The sequence below is a fragment of the Sceloporus undulatus genome, chromosome 1 (assembly GCF_019175285.1).
Source record: "Sceloporus undulatus isolate JIND9_A2432 ecotype Alabama chromosome 1, SceUnd_v1.1, whole genome shotgun sequence".
NCBI lineage: Eukaryota > Metazoa > Chordata > Lepidosauria > Squamata > Phrynosomatidae > Sceloporus > Sceloporus undulatus.
In genome coordinates this window covers 271353703-271373520 of record NC_056522.1, presented here as the reverse complement: position 1 = coordinate 271373520, position 19818 = coordinate 271353703, and the positions used below count along the sequence as shown (strand labels likewise).

General features: G+C 39.0%; 1 protein-coding gene across 2 annotated transcripts in view; it reads right to left on the bottom strand.

The window, feature by feature from the left end:
- Positions 1-18693, bottom strand: part of IGSF22 (immunoglobulin superfamily member 22) — a 49417-nt gene extending 30724 nt beyond the window's left edge. The window contains exons 1-8 of one of the 2 annotated variants that reach the window (XM_042446239.1): positions 18581-18693; positions 14148-14305; positions 11205-11336; positions 9918-10054; positions 7517-7616; positions 6294-6333; positions 3338-3515; positions 755-868 (exon numbers count right to left, since the gene is read on the bottom strand). In XM_042446239.1, coding sequence (XP_042302173.1) covers positions 755-868; positions 3338-3515; positions 6294-6333; positions 7517-7616; positions 9918-10054; positions 11205-11336; positions 14148-14259 — 813 coding nt within the window. In that variant the 5' untranslated portion in view covers positions 14260-14305; positions 18581-18693. Of the gene's footprint in view, positions 1-754; positions 869-3337; positions 3516-6293; positions 6334-7516; positions 7617-9917; positions 10055-11204; positions 11337-14147; positions 14306-18580 lie in introns of those variants that run through there. The other variant, XM_042446238.1, reaches the window with a different exon arrangement.
- Between the last annotated feature and the right edge of the window lie 1125 nt (positions 18694-19818).

Genomic DNA, 19818 nt, shown 5'->3' with positions numbered 1-19818 from the left:
TTAACTAAAATAATTTATTTTTGTAAAAAACCCAATGTTTTGGAATGAAAAAGAAACCCACTTAGCGGTGGGAATAAAATGTTGCAGCTGGTAACAGGAATTGCTGGAAAATGTCTTAGGAAAACAAAAACATCAATTGGATTTTAAAAAAACCACTTGAGAATGACAAGAACAAATACTGAAACCTCCTGACCACTAGCCTGTGATTTACCATGTGATGTCTGGCAACCAAATGCGTGAACTAAATTGTCTCAGATCTCATGTAAATAAACATGAATATTCCTTCGTGTTAGATCCACCATGGTTCATTTGGATATGCCAGTTATCAAGTGACACTTATGAACTGGTCCTACTGTAACTTTGAAACTGTCAGAGCACCAAGTGGTGAACATTCACCAGAAAATGAATTCAGAAATTCAGCTGAATAGCTTAACAATGTGAAAAAACTCACTGAAGGTATGTCAAAGTTGATATATTCTGTGAGGCAGGTAAATGAGGTACAGAAAAGCAGGACAAATACGTAAGAAATAGCCAAAGAAATAATTTCCAATCTGCATCAATTTTCCGTGCCACTCTCCCATATTTCCTCTCAATGAATATTAGATTTCTTGGCCTGAATTCAAGTGGCTTCAGATATAGTTACCCAGCAAAGTGCCTTTACAGGAAGCACTATGGCAGAATTTGCTCTGCTCTTTTTTCTAAAGTCTCCCAGGCTAGCATCCTTCATTTAAATCAAATAAATAAAGATGGCTACCTTTATCCATATCATCTTCGTATTAGCATCTCTGAGTTCTAAAATGCAGTCAAATATTGCTGTTGAGTCCACTTTAGCAGAAACATCCTCCAAGGGTTTCAGAATCTTTATTGCCTATAATATAAATAGAGAATAAATCAAAATGCTGGACCATTTCCTAAATTTTAACCATGTTTTTGTCTTAATTGGAATTTTGTTTTTGATTTCTAAATTTGATTACTATACTTTTTACTTAAAATCTTACAAAACTCCCCTCTTTCCAGACTTTATTGTCATTTGTTATGATGCTATATTGAAGGCCAGCAAGGTCAAGTCAGATATGGCGAAGCTCTCTCGGAGCCCTTTCTAATAACTAATGGTGTGAAACAAGGTTGTGTTCTCGCTCCAACTCTATTTACAATCTTCTTCAGCATGATGCTCCAAAGGGCTACGGCAGATCTCAAAGAAGAAGATGGCATTTATATACGCTACTGTACTGATGGTAGCCTGTTTAACTTAAGCCGCCTGAGGGCCCGCACTAAGACTCTAAACTATCTAGTCCGTGAGCTGCTTTTTGCTGACGATGCTGCCCTCATTGCCCATACGGAAGCAGCTCTGCAGCGCCTCACATCTTGCTTTGCAACAGCTCCAGAGCTCTTTGGACTGGAAGTCAGCCTGAAGAAAATGGAAGTTCTCTACCAGCCGGCACCTCAGGAAGAACACTACCATCCCCACATCTCTGTAGGCAAATCTGTGTTTAAGTCTGTTCAGCAGTTCACCTATCTGGGAAGCATCATCTCCTCAGATGCCAAGATTGATAAAGAGATCGATCACAGATTAGCAAAGGCATATAGTGCATTCGGAAGGCTCCACAAAAGAGTCTGGAGTAACAAACACTTGAGGCGAAGCACCAAAATCAGTGTGTATAGAGCCATTGTACTGTCTATTCTCCTCTATGGGTCTGAAACATGGGTCACCTATCGCCAACACCTACGACTCCTTGAACGCTTTCATCAGCGCTGTTTATGCACAATTCTAAATATACACTGGACTGACTATGTGACAAATATTGCTGTCCTTGAACAAGCAGGGATCACCAGCATTGAGGCCATGATATTGAGGACGCAGCTGCGCTGGGCAGGACACGTTTCTAGGATGAAGGACCATCGCTTCCCAAAAATAGTACGTATTCTACTGTGAACTCGCCACAGGGCAGTATAAGAGGGGCGCCCCAAAGAATAGATACAAGGACTCCCTGAAACAACATCTCAGGCTTGGCCAAATTGATCACCAGTCTGCCCTGGCCTCGCGTCGGGAGGCATGGAGATGCACTATCCATGATGCTGCAGCTTTTTTTGAAACTCCCGCCGAACGAGTCTCGAAGAGAAACGACAACTCAGAAAGAACCGCAACCCGGAAATATCACCCAAAGAGACTTTCCACTGTGCTTTCTGCAACCGGACCCGTTTGTCCCGGGTTGGCCTTTTTAGTCACCAATGCGCTTGTACAAAGTGCAGGATGAGTCCTTCCTGAATCTTCGTTCGTGAAGCAAAGCCAGAGATATTGTTATGAAATCTATGTTTTATTATTGTTATATTGTGATACTATCATGTCAGCCAAAAGGAATAATGATTTTTAGGAGGTGTATGTGCATGAAAGAGGGAGAAAATGTGCAATATTTAGTTTTGTGGCATATTGCAGAAAAACACATTTTGACAAGAACTTTAGTTTCAATGGTTTATGTTGTAAAGCTTTTTTGTATTCCATTCTATGTAATGGTTCTACAATACTGAGAGAGACTTTTCACTCACAGCATGAGGGATTCTTAAATCTCAGCTCTCCACTTCATCTTGAAGATCTCTGTGAGCTTTGTTAAGTCTGTTTGGAAGGACAGGCCTTTCTGAAACTGTGCTGGAGTTAGTGTGGGAAGAAACGACAAGAGGAAGGGGAATTGTTTGGAAGCATCTAGCGCCCCATCTCCTCCATTAGCAGAAGCCTTCACTACATCTGAAGCCTTTTTGCACATTCAAACACAGCTTTACATCCAAAACTTTTCCTAAAGCTGACAAGAAATTCTTTAAATTCCAGTACAATACATTTTAAAAACAATATAATACATTATTTTTTTTCAAGAAAGCTTTTACTGTTTTTAATTTCTAAAGACTGAACTCTAAATTCAAGCTTCTATAGTTTACATATTTTAGTCTAGCTTCTGATCTAGTCCTTTTCTCTTTAGAAACAAGGTAAGATCAAAGACACCTGAAGAAAATAACTGCACCACCATTGAAATATATGCAGATTTGTGGTACATACAGAAGTAGAAATATGCAGTGGACTTTTGGTATCTGCTGGGATTTGCCCCCCCCCCCCCCCCCCCCCCCCCCCTACCAAAATCCATGGATGCTCAAGTCTCATTTTATACAATGGGGATAGTCAAATGGTATCCCTTATATAAAATGCCAAAATCAAGGTTTGCTTTTTGGAATTCATGTGTATGACTATTTTCAAATTGCAGATGGTTGAATCTGTGGATGAAGAATCCCTGGAAATGGAGGCCTGACTGCATGTCAGCTTAGTACACTAAAGGTTGAAAGTATCACTTACCTCAACTTCTACTTTTTTCTTCATTTCCTTCAGTTTTTTAAGAAGTCCTCGGAAATCTGTGAAGCCATACTCCATGCAGACTTTCTCAAAGTCCTTCTTGGGTACCTTAGAGAGAATCTCCAGCATTTCTTTTTCATCAACCACTTTCTTTTCTTTTTTCTTTGTAGCTGGAGGTCCTCTGTACACATGTAGATAAGATCACACAGGGTTATCATTCTGCATTTTTTAGTCAAAGAAGAACAGGGATTTTTCAGCTTCCTCACAAAATTACAATTCCTAGGATTCTGTGTCCCACAGGGTCACCATGAGTTGGGATTGACTCGAGGGAAGTTTACAACACAAACAAAGGATTCTTGGAAACGGGAAAGGCCCAAGCTATTTTGTTTCCTGGAGCAAAGCAGCAAATGGTTCAGATCATAACCACACATCAAAGTGCCTTATGCCTACGGCTGATCAAGTTACTGTGGTCCCTAAGACAGAACCCTCTCATATCTCCTGTTCTTGGTAATAAAAATCCAATAATAATGAATTAAATAATTTATAAATCACTGCCTTTTAATGATAACCTGAGGTGGACACTTCATCTCTGCCTAAAGGTAGAACCAGCCCTGCTTGGAAAGAAATAATGACAGTTAAACTGGCTTGTGAGTCTTTATGCCAAACCTTCCACATTCAGCTTTAGTCTGTTAGCCATGAATGTGGTTTTTCACTGCTCCCTAACAGGACTGCAAGGGTGAAAGCAGCAGACAGCTGCTGTACCTTTAATGGTTGCGTAGAATATGGAGTTTCAGCAGGTTTCCCTTGTCATGCAACTGGGAAACAAGCAAAACCTATGGAAATTTTCTCTTTGGCACAATCATGAAAGCCACAGGAGCTCTCTCTAGTTTTCCAACCCAATTCCCTGAGAATGTTCTGATCTATATCTTTAAAGCTGTGTCCCCATTTCCACTCAGGTGGGCTTTGAACTTCCTGAGGCAATGTTAATATTCTTGGCTGAGATACCACTAAGGCAGCTGTCACAGTGCAGAATTAATGCAATTGGGCACCAATTGGAAATGTCAGGAAGAAACTCTTCTGGAACATGGCCACATAGCCCAAAACCCCCACAAAAAACAAGCAATTGGACACCACTTTAACTGCCATGGCTTCATCCTATGGAATCTTGAGATTTGTAGTTTGATGGGGCACCAGAGCTCTCTGAGGGAGAAGGCTAAATATTTTACAAAACTATAGTTCGCGAAATAAAACAATAGACAGCAATCAAAACATTATGTAAGTATTTATTATTAGTAGTGTGTTCGCCAATAAGACTATTTGAGTTAATACTAAGAATCAAATAAGTCACTGATGGAACATAAAGGAAATAATAACACTTACAAATTATGGAACGTGCAGAAGAAAACAATATGGAAACACGATGGAGAAATGTCAACTCTAGTTAGATTTAATTATAGAGTATTCTCCAAAGATTTGTCTTATAATGCTTGAGACGGGAAATATAATGGATACATCGCTTTTAGGTAATGAGTTAAGAATAAGTCTCTAGAAATATAATAAAGAACATAAGAGTATCTATAGAGAAAGTACATACTTGACGGATATCTTCAATTTGAGGGAGGGGAAGGAATTTTTAATGTGTAGTTGTGTTTGTTAGTAATTTGTTTTGAATTGTATCTATGGTAGTTATGTAATTGTAAAATTGTGTTGTTCAATTTTTTACTTTCTATTTTTTGGGTTTTTTTTTGCTGTATGAGCTTTGTTTTGTTTGTTTTTAACCAATAAACTTTAAAAATTTAAAAATAAATAAATAAATATTTTACAAAACTACAGATCCTAGAATTCCATAGCATTGAACCATGGCATTTAAAGCACTGTCAAGCTGCATTAATTGTGCAGTGCAGAGACAGCCTCGGTCTCACTCTTTCTTATTTGGCCCTGGTTCTCCCTCCCATTCACTCAGGTACTGCCTCTCCTTCTCTCCAGCCAAATAAAATTGTCAGGGAGGGTTCTGCTCATCATTCTGTGGAGTGGTAGACTACTAGGATAACCCCAAGGTTATGGAATGATCTCCATGATTAAATTTATCATTACTATTCCCTTTTCATAAGCAGAGATTTGCCAGTTGAAACAGAAAAAGCAGAAGAAGCCATAATTTGTTCTGCAGTTTTCTCTCTGTGAAATATCTTCTTTGGTTAGATTGTGAAACACTGAAATATTTTTCAGTTAATATGTTGAGTTTTATTGCGAGTTCAATATTATTCTGTCAGCTGCCTCAAAAGTTTGGAAAGGTGTATTAATTTAATAAACAGAAAGGTTGATCCTCATAGATTTTGACAGTGAAATTGGTTGTGTTTCTTTACACACTAGTGTTGGGACACTAGTCATGGTGGCACTATGGAGTGCCACCACTACTAAGGAAGTTTGACTGGTGCCAATATTATGGTATTTTTGCTTCCAGCTCAACACATATGCATTTATATGTACCCAGGCATTTAAACTTAGTTCTATTTCTTTCCTGACTGAAATTCTTTGGAATGTAGGAAACAGTTCTATAGAATCTGTAGTACTATAGTTTCATTGCTTCTTGGACTTGTGTTATATGAAGGGAGTGACACTGTTCTATTTTTGTTTATTATTATGCTGCAGTTCTATCACTGTAAACCACCCTAGAATATCTGAGTAAAAAAGAGGCAGTCTAAATAAATAGATTTGACTAATTCCTCCCTCCCTGTTTCCATCTGAACAGCCAAGCTTTGGCCTCCTCACTGTTACAATCTCTTTTATGCATTGGAGAGTCTCCTGCAAGGGCAGTACTCACTACCTATCAGTCTGTCACTATGTTCTACAAACTCCCTTTGGGCAAAGGGCTGGAAAATGTGCACAACCCTCCTGAGAAAGCATATTAATGTTGCATTAACTTTGGTGGTAATAGTGGGGTGTAGGGGGAGTATCTCACCTTTTTTTCAACATTTTCTTGAAATCCAGCTTTTCTTCACCTTAAAAACACACATAAACATAAAAATAAAATCAGAGAACAAATAGAGATGATCAATATTCTAAGGAAGGGATGGGAATGTCTGACCCTCCTGATGCTTCCAAACTGTGTTTCCTATCATCCCTAACCAGTGGTGTGAAATGATGGTAACTGAGGTCTAGTAACACTTGAAAGGCTTCAACGTTCCCTAAATTAGGCTTTCCAAATTATCAACATCTGATTCCCTGAGATTTCATGGCCAAACCCTAAGCCTGGGGGCGGGGGTGATGTCACAGCAGTGAGCCTTTGTAATCTCACAGAGGCAAGAGTCAGGAGGTAGACCTGAACTGCTTCTGGGACAGCTGGTTGCAGATGTGGGGCTGAGGGCAGCCTGGCTAAAGAGGCACAGAACTGGCCTAAAACCCAGCTAACCAGTTACTATGGTAAACAAGAGCCAGGAAGACACCATCAACAAAGCATTTTAACTTTGCTTCCATTCTTACCAGGGCTTGCATCTTTTGCAGCTTTACATAAGAGAGTTTTTCCAGGCGCTATGTTACTGTTGGACAGCATCTCCAACAGCTGACCCCGGAGTGATTTTTTATTTCAGGTACTGTGACATGGCTGGTGGGGCTTCTAGAACAAGACTGCTCACAAGACACCACACTGGCCCTCCACACCTTGCCTTGCTCCAAATGGCACAATGGGCCTAAAGACATAAAACCTGCCATCTCTCCCTTCAGTCCTGGCTTTTTGGTTAAGTGATATTGCACAAGCACAACACAGACAAAAATACCTAAATGCAGAGTTAGAACCACAATGCTGGCTTAAAATGGAAGGAACATGTAAATGGACACCTAGGTTTTAAAGTACAAAAACAAACAAACAAACAAACAAAAACCCTGCCTTCCCCCTTTTCCAGTGCCACTTGTCCTGAGATTTGCTTCCCCACTTGGAAACCGAAAGAAACATAGCAATTTCCTCAGACTTCAGCTGGTGCCTTGATGTTTGGCAACCCTGTCTAATGAACAAGAAAGAACTATAGCTTCAAGGATGACCTTGTGGCTTATGAAACAGAGAATTATGGTCCTTACTGCACTTCCTTTAGTCCAAGGAAAAGGTTACCATTCCAGACACCTTTCAGTTTACCTAATAGAGTCCTTCTATGCAAAACTTTTGTTTAGTTATATTGTTTAGATACTTACTTTCAGTCACATTCAAGGACACAGTGTAAATAATGTCAGCGTGCTCATTGGAAACTATACACTTGTAATTGTCTGCATCATCTGACGCCAAGTTTTCCAACTGCAAAGAAGAAACCACAGACAATAAAAGGCAAAAGGTGTCATGAGGTGCCACACTTGTAAAACTGATACAACTAGTAACTGTACCATTAAATGCTGAGCCAACTTGTGTCAAATTTAAGTTCACTAAAAACATTTACTTCTGGGTAAGTACAGATTTTATCAGTTTACATAGCTGATCTTTCACACATTATTGGAGCCAGTTTCCAGTGCTTTTGTAGAGAGCATTTACGATTTACAATTTTTGGAAAAGAAAATAGACAGCATAAATTCAGCCCAAATCAATTCTCTGTGTTGTTCTAAACTAGTAGAGAAAAGGAAGCAAACAACCAAGAGGGGTAGAAAACCTTTTAGGCCTGAAGTGCTACATGTGATACTTGCTGGGGTGGGAGTTGGAGGAGGGACATATATGAATGTCGACACACATCTACACAGAGGTCTGTGCACACTTATACAGTGCATCCATGTCATACATGAGTGCACTATACATGGCTTTCAGCTTACACTGAAAGCCGCACAACAAAGAGGAACTGGTACATGTGCATCAGCCCCATTAGTTTCAATGGGGCTCAAGCACATGCGGAACTTGTCTTATGCAGCAGGGTCCGGAACGGATCCCTATGTAAGGCAAAGATGCACTGTATGTAACTTTCTTTTGAGATATAGATATGGAATGGGTACTGAAAATGGACTTTGAAAGAATTTTTGAAAGAGAAGAAAAAGAAATTGAGAAAATACTGTTTAGTAAAGACAGACATAAAATGGCAAAGTGTTACAAATATCTACTGGAGCAAGAACAGAAAGAAGAACCAATCAAGGAGACCATGACAAAGTGGGCCCAATATAAAGGATGGGATTTAAACTTGGAAAATTGAGAGACGTCATGGCAAAGAACAAATAAATTTACAGCAAACATGAAGGAAATTGACAAATTTACAAAACTTGAAGGAAAATTACTTTAAGATGTTCTATCACTGGTACTTAACACCTAACAAATTTAAGATATACAAAACAGGGAAATGTTGGATGTGCAGAGAAAAAATAGGGACATTCTATCACATGTGATAGACATGCCCCAATGCCAAAAAACATTTGAAAAAAATTTATACACATATTACAAAGATTCTTGGAAATGTTTTTTCTTTGAGTCCAGACCTCTTTCTGTTAAATACAACTTTGGTATTAGAGAAAGACTATGAAAGGAACAATTGGAGAATAATCCTATACATGGTGACAGCAGCAAGAATGCAATATGCTCAAAAATGGAAAAATGAGGCATTACCAACGAGAAAAAAATGGCTGTTGAATAATTAGCTGACATGATGCAAATGAAAAATAAATAATCAAGAAGAAGAAGAAGAAGAAGAAGAAGAAGAAGAATGGACTCAAGTTAGAAACTATTGGAAAAGTGCATGGCCAAATCTATGGGTTTTTTTTACCTGAAGTTTACAAAAAAAAAAAAAACCCTAATAATAGGGAATTTGTCAGAAGAAAAGGAAGACAAAAAAAGTAGAAAAGGCAATAGAAAATATGATTTTGTTTATGGATATCAAATGAAATTATAAGGAATTTAACAAGATGGGCTGAGAGGTATATAGCTTAGTTTTAGTTAACTAGATGGACTTGATAATATAAAGCATAATTGTAATATGAAACACCATAAAATAAGCTAAATGTCTCTTCCATTAATTGACATTTGTAGCTTCTAGATATACTCCCTTTCTCTCTCTCTCTCTTGTTTAATAAAACATTTAAAAAAGAAAGTATTAAGAAAGAGCCAAAAAATATTGGAATGCAGAAAGCGTAATATTAGATGGTAAATTCTCAAAAAATGGACAGAAAATAAATATTTCCCACTTGCAACCCCCAAATGGTGCATGGAGAGAACCATGTTGTATGTCCAAAAACCTGGCAACAGCTCTGATTCAGCACTGGCTGAATATACAGGAATTTAAGCTTAGGCTTTTAAGAATTAAGTATTCAAAACTGTTGATCTGAATGATCAAATCTTTCTGTCTTGGTTTCTTCCACATTCTTTTTTTTAAAGTTCCATCTACCCCGAATATGATTAAATTTGCAAATTTGGTTAATTTTTTTTAAACCAAGCTCAAATTAAATCCCTGCTTCAAAGATGCCTTTATACAAGAACAGCCAACAAACGTGGTCCTTACTGTATCTGCTGCTGGCATGATTAGGGGCTGACAATTGCAAATGTTGAAGCCTGTTGTTAAAATGTTATCACATTGCACTGGGAAGCAGATAAGTAAAATGTACAGGGGATTTTAAAAGCAGTGCACCTTACCTTAAGGATGTATTCCTTATTGATGCTGTCAAAAAACATCTTTGATCCTTCCTTGATTGGTATTCCACTTTCTCTTTTCCATGTTACAGAAGGCTTGGGGTTTCCTTTCACTTTGGCTCGAAATATAGCTTTGTCCCCTATCAGTAAACATAAAGTAACATTGAGAAAAATGCTGGTTGTTGTGTGCCAGAATTAATTTTTTATGTCTTCTGAGCCAAATGCACCATGGAAAATGAATGCTAAACAGTAACTACATGTATTGACCATCATGCTGCTGTTTTGCCAAAATGGATGTTCCATCTGCAGCCCCTGTTCTGAAGGAGTGAGAAACCCACTAGAGCAGTATTGTTTCTGCACCACAGAGGGCTGCAGCTAAGGCAGAGGGGACGAGAAGTCTAATTCTGCTAACAGAAGTTGCCAAGATATACTGTTGGTTCTGGTCTTTCAACTAGCCTACTTTGGCAGTTTTGTTTGACTCTTAAGATACGGTTATGCTACATGGAAGATGAAGTGATTTTTGTTGGGATGCATAAATGGAACTTGGAACAAAATGAGTGCTCCTGCTCAGAATACGCCATTCCATTGGCCATCCTTTCCTATATCTGGCCTCTTCCCCCAACAGTTAACATTCTGTGCTGGTTGAAAATGTTCACTCTTCTGTTTAGGGGATTTTTCTCTCTCTCCCTTTTTTCTCTAAAGTTTTTTTTTTGAGGGGATGTACTTATTCAGATCTTGAAGATGAATGGATTTATTAGCTGATCTCTTCATCCCCCCCCCCCCCCAAAAAAAATTCAACATGGCTCACAATAAAATAAAATTAAGACAACTAAAGCATATAAAAATTCAAAATAAATAGATTAAGAATGCAGTCTAAAAGACATCAATAAAAGAGACTACTGCATCCACATGGTAAAATGATTGTCCAGCAGCAATGGGGGTCACTTGCCAATGGGTTATTGTGCAGTTTTGGTTACATGAGGTCTGGCCCTTGGAGAACTGAGTTTGCCATTTGTATAAGAGCCCTGGTGGCGCAGTGGTTAAATGCCTGTACTGCAGCCATTCACTCAAAACCACAAGGTTGCGAGTTCAAGACCAGCAAAAGGGCCCAAGCTTGACTCAGGCTTGCATCCTTCCGAGGAGGGAGCTAAAATGAGTACCCAGACTGTTGGGGGCAAATTAGCTTACTTGCTAATTAGCTTACTTGCTGTTCACCGCTATGATCTTTGGAATAGCGGTATATAAATAAAACAAATTATTATTAATTATAAGGACTACCACACTGCTTACCTTCAGGGACTGTTACTGGATGGGGCTTCTCCAAGAATTCTGGGATGCTCTCTCCTGCAGGTATCTCAACAGAGCGAGAGAGCATGCTGAAGGACTCCACTACAGAAGAGGATTTCTGGGAAACCACCTCATCTGTCAAGCAAAAGTATGTTTGTCATATCAAATAGATGTCAAAATTTCAGGGAAATTTTCAAAAGGACATCTTGCACAGCAGTATATTTCATTACTTTATTTGAGAATTACATTCTTGAATGTCCTCCCCTCCTCCCATGAATGCCTAATATATAATAGTAACTGGGTGGTATCATCATAGAAATCTTGTCATCCCCTTCAGGGTGGAAGTTCCTCTGTGAATATATTGTGGTTACTGTCAGGTTGTGAATATGTTAGATATAAAACAGCCACTTAGCCTTATGCTAAGGCTACAAAAAGTATTTGTGCAATCACTCTGAATGTTATTGTAGTGGAATGTGTGGGGATTCACAAAGCTAATTCTGATTTGCATTTTCAATCAATCAACTTTATTATAACCACAGGTCAGTTATAAAAAGATAAAAGCAGAACATTACAGAAAACTATGATTAAAAATCTTTCCCAAGTACAAGAGCTCCTGTATGTATAAATAAATGGCAGTTCACAGCTTTTAAATCAGTACTAAATAGCATTTACTGATGTTAGGGTGAACTATGATGGGATTTGATCAACTTGCTCCTAGTGGAACATGTTAATATGCAAAACTTTGCAAACTTCAATGCAGGTTCTTCAGCGAAATCTGAAAGAAGAGATCAATAAAAGCTATCAGATCTGTCTGGAAACTTTTCCAAAATCAGATCTATAAACCAGGAAAGAATATCCTTATAACACAGTCAGTATAGCAGAACATGAACTGTTTCAACCATATTGAGCTGTCTGTCTGTATTATATTATTATAAAATGTCTTATGTGGTTTAGAAGGGCTTTCAGTCAAAGATTAATTTATTTATTTGATATATATATGGCCTTTCTCACAATATGGGTCCCAAAGTGCCTATAGTCAAATACAATAAAAAGATACTGATTGACAAATAGTAATTGGAAATAGCAATCCATGGCTTTTCAGTTGCTTCTTCTAACATTGTGATTCTCAGATTTGGGTCCCAAAATGCTGCTGGACATAATCTCCCCTAACACACAGCAACTGGTCAGGGAGTTATATTCTGGAGACACCAGAATTCTACATTGCAGAATTAATACAGTTTGATACCGGTTTAACTGCAGTGGCTCAATGCTATGGAATTTGGGGAGTTGTAGTTTTGTAAGATATTTAGCCTTCTCTGTCAGAGTGCTCTGGTGCCACAACAAACTACAAATTCCAGGATTCCATAGGATAGAGCCATAACTGTTAAAACTGTTTCAGGTCTCTTTAATTCTGCAGTGTGGCAGCAGCCTAATATTCATTGCTATAACAGAGCAACATATTTATGACACATGTCTCTTCTGTATTTGCTATGTATACAGGCTTAGGATTTCTACATGCATAGCACATTTCAACAGTCCTACAAACTTCAGTTGATATAAAGCTTATATTGTACACATTTTAATGGTATCTAATCCCATAGGCTATTCAGACTGTCGATTATTGCACTACACTGTTAAAGTGCTGCTATTTCACTTTAATTGCTCTGGCTGCTTCCTGTTGCATTCTGGAGTTTGCAGTTTAAGGTGGGGCATTTAGAATATTCAGTCAGAGGGCTCCTAGATGTCACTGAACTATAAACTCCAGAATTTAACAGGAGGTAGCCGGAGCAGTTAAAGTGGAATAGCAATGCTTTAAGAGTGTAGTGTGATATGTCTTTATTAGTGGTGGTCTGTAGAGCAAAGACAGTTCTTTTCCCCAAGGAGATTACAATATAAATGAAACCAGAGTGAAGACAAAGGAATACACAGCAGCAGTGACAATCAGATTTTCATATGGAGATGATAGACAAGGAACTGGAATCTAAAAGAAGAGTACCAAACCGTAGTTCATTTTGCAGTTTTTAACATGCAATATTAGAAACAGCTTTGGGATTTGGAGAATTAAAAGTGGTATAGAAATGTCTCAATAAATAAAATAAAATATAAAAAGGAATTATAACACAGGGTCTTAATAAATGTTGGTATTTTACAGTTTAATATTTAAGGCATCAAAGAACCTGCCTGAGAATCTTACTGCTACTACCACCCCTGAAGAAATCACACTTCTGCTTGAAAACATGAATGGGGAACATCACAAGGCCAGTCCTACCTGTAGGCAGAGTGAGGCAGCCACTTCAAAATCAGAAGACTGATTTGAGAGTTATAAAAGGATAGAACAATATTTAACTTATTAAAATTGTAGCTTTTAAAGCCAGTTGCCTCAGTTGCCAAAGTAACTTGGCTGGCGTGGGAATTATTTTACAATGTGATGAGCATACATTGCTGCTTTCTCAATCCCTGGGCCAGTCTCAGAAGGTCACCACAACTCAGAGTTTATGATACTTTCACTCATGTGGGTGGCAGGGTGGGAGTAAATGCAAATCAAGCTGGATCTATAGAAGGGCATGCTGTTTTGTTTGAACATATGGAATCTGGTTATTTAACACCATACACCGAGTGGGGATCACTCAAATCCTGCAGAAATGTAAGCAAATGTAAATGAATACATGTAACAAAATGTCAGCATCAACACACAGGCCACAAACCAGCTAAAGTTGGTTATGACTCATGTTAAGTCCCACATGCTAACCTTTAGCTAAACAGAAAATTTGGTTGATGATCATGGAGATGGAGGAGGACAACAATAATGAAGAAGTTCTGTTTCTTTCTATGGATGCTGTCACAACCAGCTTTATCTGCAGTGAGACCAGTGAATTTTATTTCTCATTGACAAGCCCTAAAATTAGTGGATCCTCTGGCCTTCTGGAGGTTCAATGTTATACTTGCCTCCCAGAATTCTGGTAGTTTGAGACATGTGATGCATCGAGCTGGAACTGGAGCTGGAGACCTGTATGGAGTGATGTGTCTGAGTTTCCGTACGCATGACTGCAGTTGCCATCCTGGGAACCTTTGGAGCTTTCTACTGATTACAGTGATTTTCTGAGCTGTGTAATTAAAAGCAAACATTAAACTTCACATACAGTTCAAGCAAATTAACTCTGCATTTCCTCATTCCATGACCAAGAAACAGTGGTGGATCTGTGTGAAAGTAGAGACTAAGCAGACAGAAGCAGTACTGCTCCCAAAGGTTGGGAAAGTTGCTGTTTTGGACTAAAATTCCCCAGAGATTTTGGAAGTTGTGGTCCAAAAAGTGTCTTTCCCAAGCTCTGCCAGAACTGAGGGAGCAAGGCTAGCACCCACTCCACTATTATTCCTGGATGTTCCTATTCATTCCCTCCCCTGTAAGAGAAGGAAATCCACTGCTGTTCAGAATTGTAACTGGCTCCCCTTGTAGACACTGGTATCATTTTGCCCAATCCTGTATTTTAAAATTTGTACCCCACATCTTTAGCATGAATACTCTCATAAGAGAAACAAAACAATAACAAAAAGTGAGAAAATCAGCAAGTAAAACAAAATAGACACATATGTAAATGGAGAGCTACAATTTTTTTCAGTCTCAAGGCTGTAAAAAGTTTTTAAAAGTCAGAAAGAATAAAAAAAGGACTTTGCTTGCTACCATAAATACAATAATGTAGGCATCAAGTAAGATTCTGGACAGGGCACTCTAAAGATAGGGCATCACAGCCCAAAAAGGCATCTCTTTTTAGACTCATAGGAGTTTATCACATGGGGGAATTCCCATGCAGAAACAGGGGTTTAAATCAGAAAAAAGCGCTTGTTAACAGCTTCGGCTGATACACCAGCTGCGTCCCTACCTGAACCGGAGGGACCTTGAAACTGTAGTACATGCTCTGGTAACCTCTCAACTGGATTTCTGCAATGTGCTCTACATGGGGTAACCCTTGTACCAAACCCGGAAGCTACAGTTAGTGCAAAATATGGCAGCGAGATTGGTCGCTGGTTGTTCCAGGTCTGACCATATAACACCTATTCTGAAATATCTTCACTGGCTGCCTATTCGCTTCCGGGCTCAATACAAGGTGTTGGTAATGACCTATAAAGCCCTAAATGGCTTGGGCCCAGGGTACTTGAAGGACCGCCTATCCCCATACAATCCACCCCGCACACTCAGGTCAACAGGGATGAAATTGTTGGAGGTCCCAACAACATGCTATGTGAGGACCTCACAGAGGGCATTTTCTATCCTGGCCCCTAGATCTTGGAATAATCTCCCAAATGAGTTCCGCTCCACCACATCCTTAGTTCTTTTTAAAAAGAATCTAAAGACGTTCTTCTTTTCCCAATCCTTCCCACCGTGAAAATTATATTATCCCTTACCCCCTTTCATTGACGACCTTGTAATGTGTATATTGACTCCCCTATCCATCTGGCCCTTTTGTTGTTATGATTACTGTGTTGTTTTTAATGCTGTTTTTAATTGATTTTATTGAGATGTTTTATACTCCAATTGTATGCCGCTTTGATCAAATTTTGGAAAAGCGGATTATAAATAAACCATATTATTATTATTATTATTATTATTATTATTATTATTAACCCCATAAAAGTGGGTTGATTTTCACACAATGTTGTTGTTAAAGTGGTGTTAACCCAAACAGAAAGTAGATAAAAGCCGCTCCTTTTTACTTCTGGAAAATCCCAAAAGTAAAAAGGAGTGGCTTTTGTCTACTTTCCGTTTTGGTTATTACCACTTTAATAATAACTTGTGTGAAAATCAACCTGCATTTGCAGGTTTTTCCCAGCTTTTAAATCCCATTTTTGCATGGGATTTCCCCCATGTGACAAACTCCATAGTATAATAAAGTTGGGAGTGACCTCAAGGACCATCCAACTCCCCCCCCCCCCCCCCGCAACATGCAGGAAGACACAGGGTTTGTCATCTAACCCCTGATAGATGTCAAAGAAGGAGATTCTTCCACACTCTGTGGGAGTGTATTACACTGTTGAATAGCTCTTACTGTCAGTCAGTTCTTCCTAATGCTCAAGAGGAATCTCTTTTCCTGTGCTTTAAATCCATTGTTCTGAGTTCTAATCTCTGGAACTGTAGAAAATAAACTTGCTCCATTTTCAGTATGTAGCTTGTCATATAGGATGGATATCATGCAGACATGGGATTTAAAAATCCGGGAAAAAACTACAAAAATGGGTTGATTTTGAGACAGATCGGGGTTAATAAGCAACAACACAACATTAACCCAAATGGAAACTTGACAAAGCCTGCTCCTTTTTACTTTGGGGATTTTCTGGAAGTAAAAAGGAGCGGGTTTTGTCTACTTTCCATTCAGGTTAATGTTGCATTAATACTCACTAACCCTTACATCATGTGAAAATCAACCCACTTTTGCGGGTTTTGTCCACTTTCTGTTCGAATTAACCCCCAACGTCATCTGAAAATCTACCAGCTTTTGCAGGTATTTTCCAGTTTAACGTAAACATAGCAAATGGAAGAGTTCTAGGTGTGAATGATATTCAATGTCTTATTCTCTGCAGTGCTAGAAATTTGGGGGCTGAAGGAAAATTTCCTGAGGGGCAGAAGTCTTATGTGGCAGGCAATACCCTCATTTTGCTCCTCTGTAGCTACAGCACCATGAAAGACTTATATGATTACTTTACTGATGGGTTATAGTATTGAGAAGAAAGCTGAGACCCTGGGTTGGAAACTGCCTGGGGTTGGAAGGGGGCTGCAATGGTTCCCTGTGAAACCTTGGAAGCTGCACTCCCCTGAGTGGGGTGTAGGGGGTTTTTATAAAGAAAAGAAAATATTTTTAAAAATCAAATTGGGAAGGGGATTCAAAATTGGCTGTAACCATGGACCCCTCCCTCTCTGGCCCATAAAGGTAGAGATCAGTGTATTAGCTGGATTGGAGGGGGTAGCTGGGAAATAATGTTCTCTGGATTCCAAGACTGATGGTTTCTTGCCACTAGCAGCAGTGGGAAAATCAGGGGCTCAGTGGGTATCATTGTAGGGTGGGTGAGGGGCTTTCACCTCCACCCCCTAACCTGCAAAGCCTAGATCTCAATGGACAGGAAAGATGTTTGAAACTCATGTCCATTGGGCTAAGGCAAGAGATTTGTAGGCAAACAATTGTGTGCACTTGACATAAAGCTTTACATGTCAACATTAGCACTGTGGACAGAGCTCAGAAACAGATCTGGGAAGAAGGAAATTGTTTTAATGCTGCTGAGATATAATTGCACCAACCAATCTGCCTGGTATCTGACAGAGTGGTCCACTCTGACAGGACTCCTGGATGGAGGTCGAGGTGGATGGAACAGACAGCAACCATGAAACGTCCCGTCGTACGCTGTACTGATCATAGGTGTGCAAGCTTATTTATTTCACTTGAAACATCCAAAATCACACTTCTACTGAGAGCCACCCACCAAGTATATCTGTCATGAAGATCATGGAGAGAGTTTCCATGACAACACTGTTGTGCACAGCATTGGAGGAGGGGGCTATCATTGGCATATGAATGCTGTCTACGTGGCAGGGCATTTGACATAAGCAATGCCTTTACGTTGAGGCTTCCAGTCTAAAACCCATCCTTCAGCCCCTGAATGTTTTTTCCACTGGATCCTATATAAGAACGGGCCTAGATTCATTCAGATTTTATTCCTGTCCTAGTATGTCGTCATTATCTCATCACGTCATTGGTATCCCATCAATCTCTGTGTCGCTTCGATAATAAACTCTATTAATTACGTTTATTAATTACTATTTGATGTTCTTTTGTTGTCTGTTTATTGAATAATTTCCTGTATTGCTATGTATTTTATATGTATTATCCTACTATAGAGGCCCCTTCCCCTCCACCACTCCCTTCTCCTTTTGTGTCATGTCTTTCTAGATTTTAAGCCTGAGGGCAGGGAACCGTCCAATTAAAAAGATTGCATGTACAGCGCTGTGTAAATTTACAGCGCTTTATAAATAAATGTTAATAATAATAATAATAATAATTTAATTTATACACTATTGACTCTTGCCTAAAACAGTGATCCATGTTTAAAAACCAAAATAAAAATGTTGATCTCTCAACAATCAGACAATTTACTTAACTCTACCTTACTGATGGCCCAAAACATTATAGGAATTTCATTGATTCAGAATGCCAGGTTTCTAAATATTAAGGATGTGTGACCTAGCAATTACGATAAACGAAGTTGAGTTCCATATTCAAAGAAAGCCCCTCACCCTTCCCACTTCTTCCCCTCCCAAAAAAAATGCAACAATCTGAAGGCATATACTTTCCCAAAAAGTATAATAGGCACACTAAACAATTTGTAAATGGTACCTTTTCTTTTTCTAGCAGTGAAGGCTGCTGATGTTCTGTATTATGAAAGAGGTGTTACTGGAGCATCAGTGAGTTCTTCAGAGTCCTGTAGAGATGTGAAGTAGCTAGAGTCTTGGCAGACTCTGGAAGACAGCTGGATCCCACAGCATATTTCAAATATGGTTCTGTGTAGTTCAGACTTTAAATACACACTGGCCCCTTGTGGGCTATGTGGTTACATCCATTTCTGCAGATTCAACAGTTTCACATACTTGGAGTATTAAAAAGATGAGTCCTCCAGGGCAAAACCATGCTGCATTTTTCAAGAAGTTAAATGCAGCATGTTACCCAAGACAGTGCCTTAATTATGTCATGTAAACAACAGTATCTCCAAGCCCAATGAGCACCATGTCACTAATACCAGGAAATGTCATCTGGCCTAAACTTTATTGTACAATGCAACAGAGTTTGCATTCTACTTTTGAATTCCTTCTTGTAGAAGTTACATTGGTAGATATGGAGGTGTCACATTCTTCCTTTTCATTCTACTGTAATGTCCAAGGGGTATCTTGTGCTGGGTGTTAGACATTCAGAAATCTTCCAAAACGTCTTGTGTGTGTTTCTATTTGGATATTATAGTAGCAGGTCAACTAATAGATGTGCAAAGCCCTTGGGTGTCTGAGTGACACCAGGTGCTGTAACAACATCTGAGTGTCCTCCAAGAGACTTCCTATAAGGTCTCAGGTTTCATACTGAGGGCCCTTCCATACTAAGGCACCACATTAAGGCACTATATGCCACTTGAACTGTCATGACAACATCCTAGAAATTCCTGGGGTTTGCAGTTTTAAAACAGGTATTCAGAATTCTCAGTACAGAATTAAAAAACACCGTATCCTTGCTGACCTAGATAGTACCAAACAAAAACAGGTATACTGTACTAAATTATGATACTAGATAAGCAAAGAGCAAGACTCTATTTTGAAGAACAAAATGAGCTGTATATAGCTTGAGCCAACATGAATCATATAAACAAGCAAACTTGGAAACACTTAGCAGGAAATGTCCACCAGTAAATTCCAATTGTGAAGCTGTCCTGGGGAGCTAAAGAAATCACAGATGAAATAGAGACTAGACCAGTGGTTGGATGCAAGATCCTACCACTCTCTTTCCTTGAATCATACACATTAATCATTGTTGGTAGTGGGAAGTCCAGCATGCAGGAATTTGGAAGCTCCACTACAAAGGAAAATTAATAT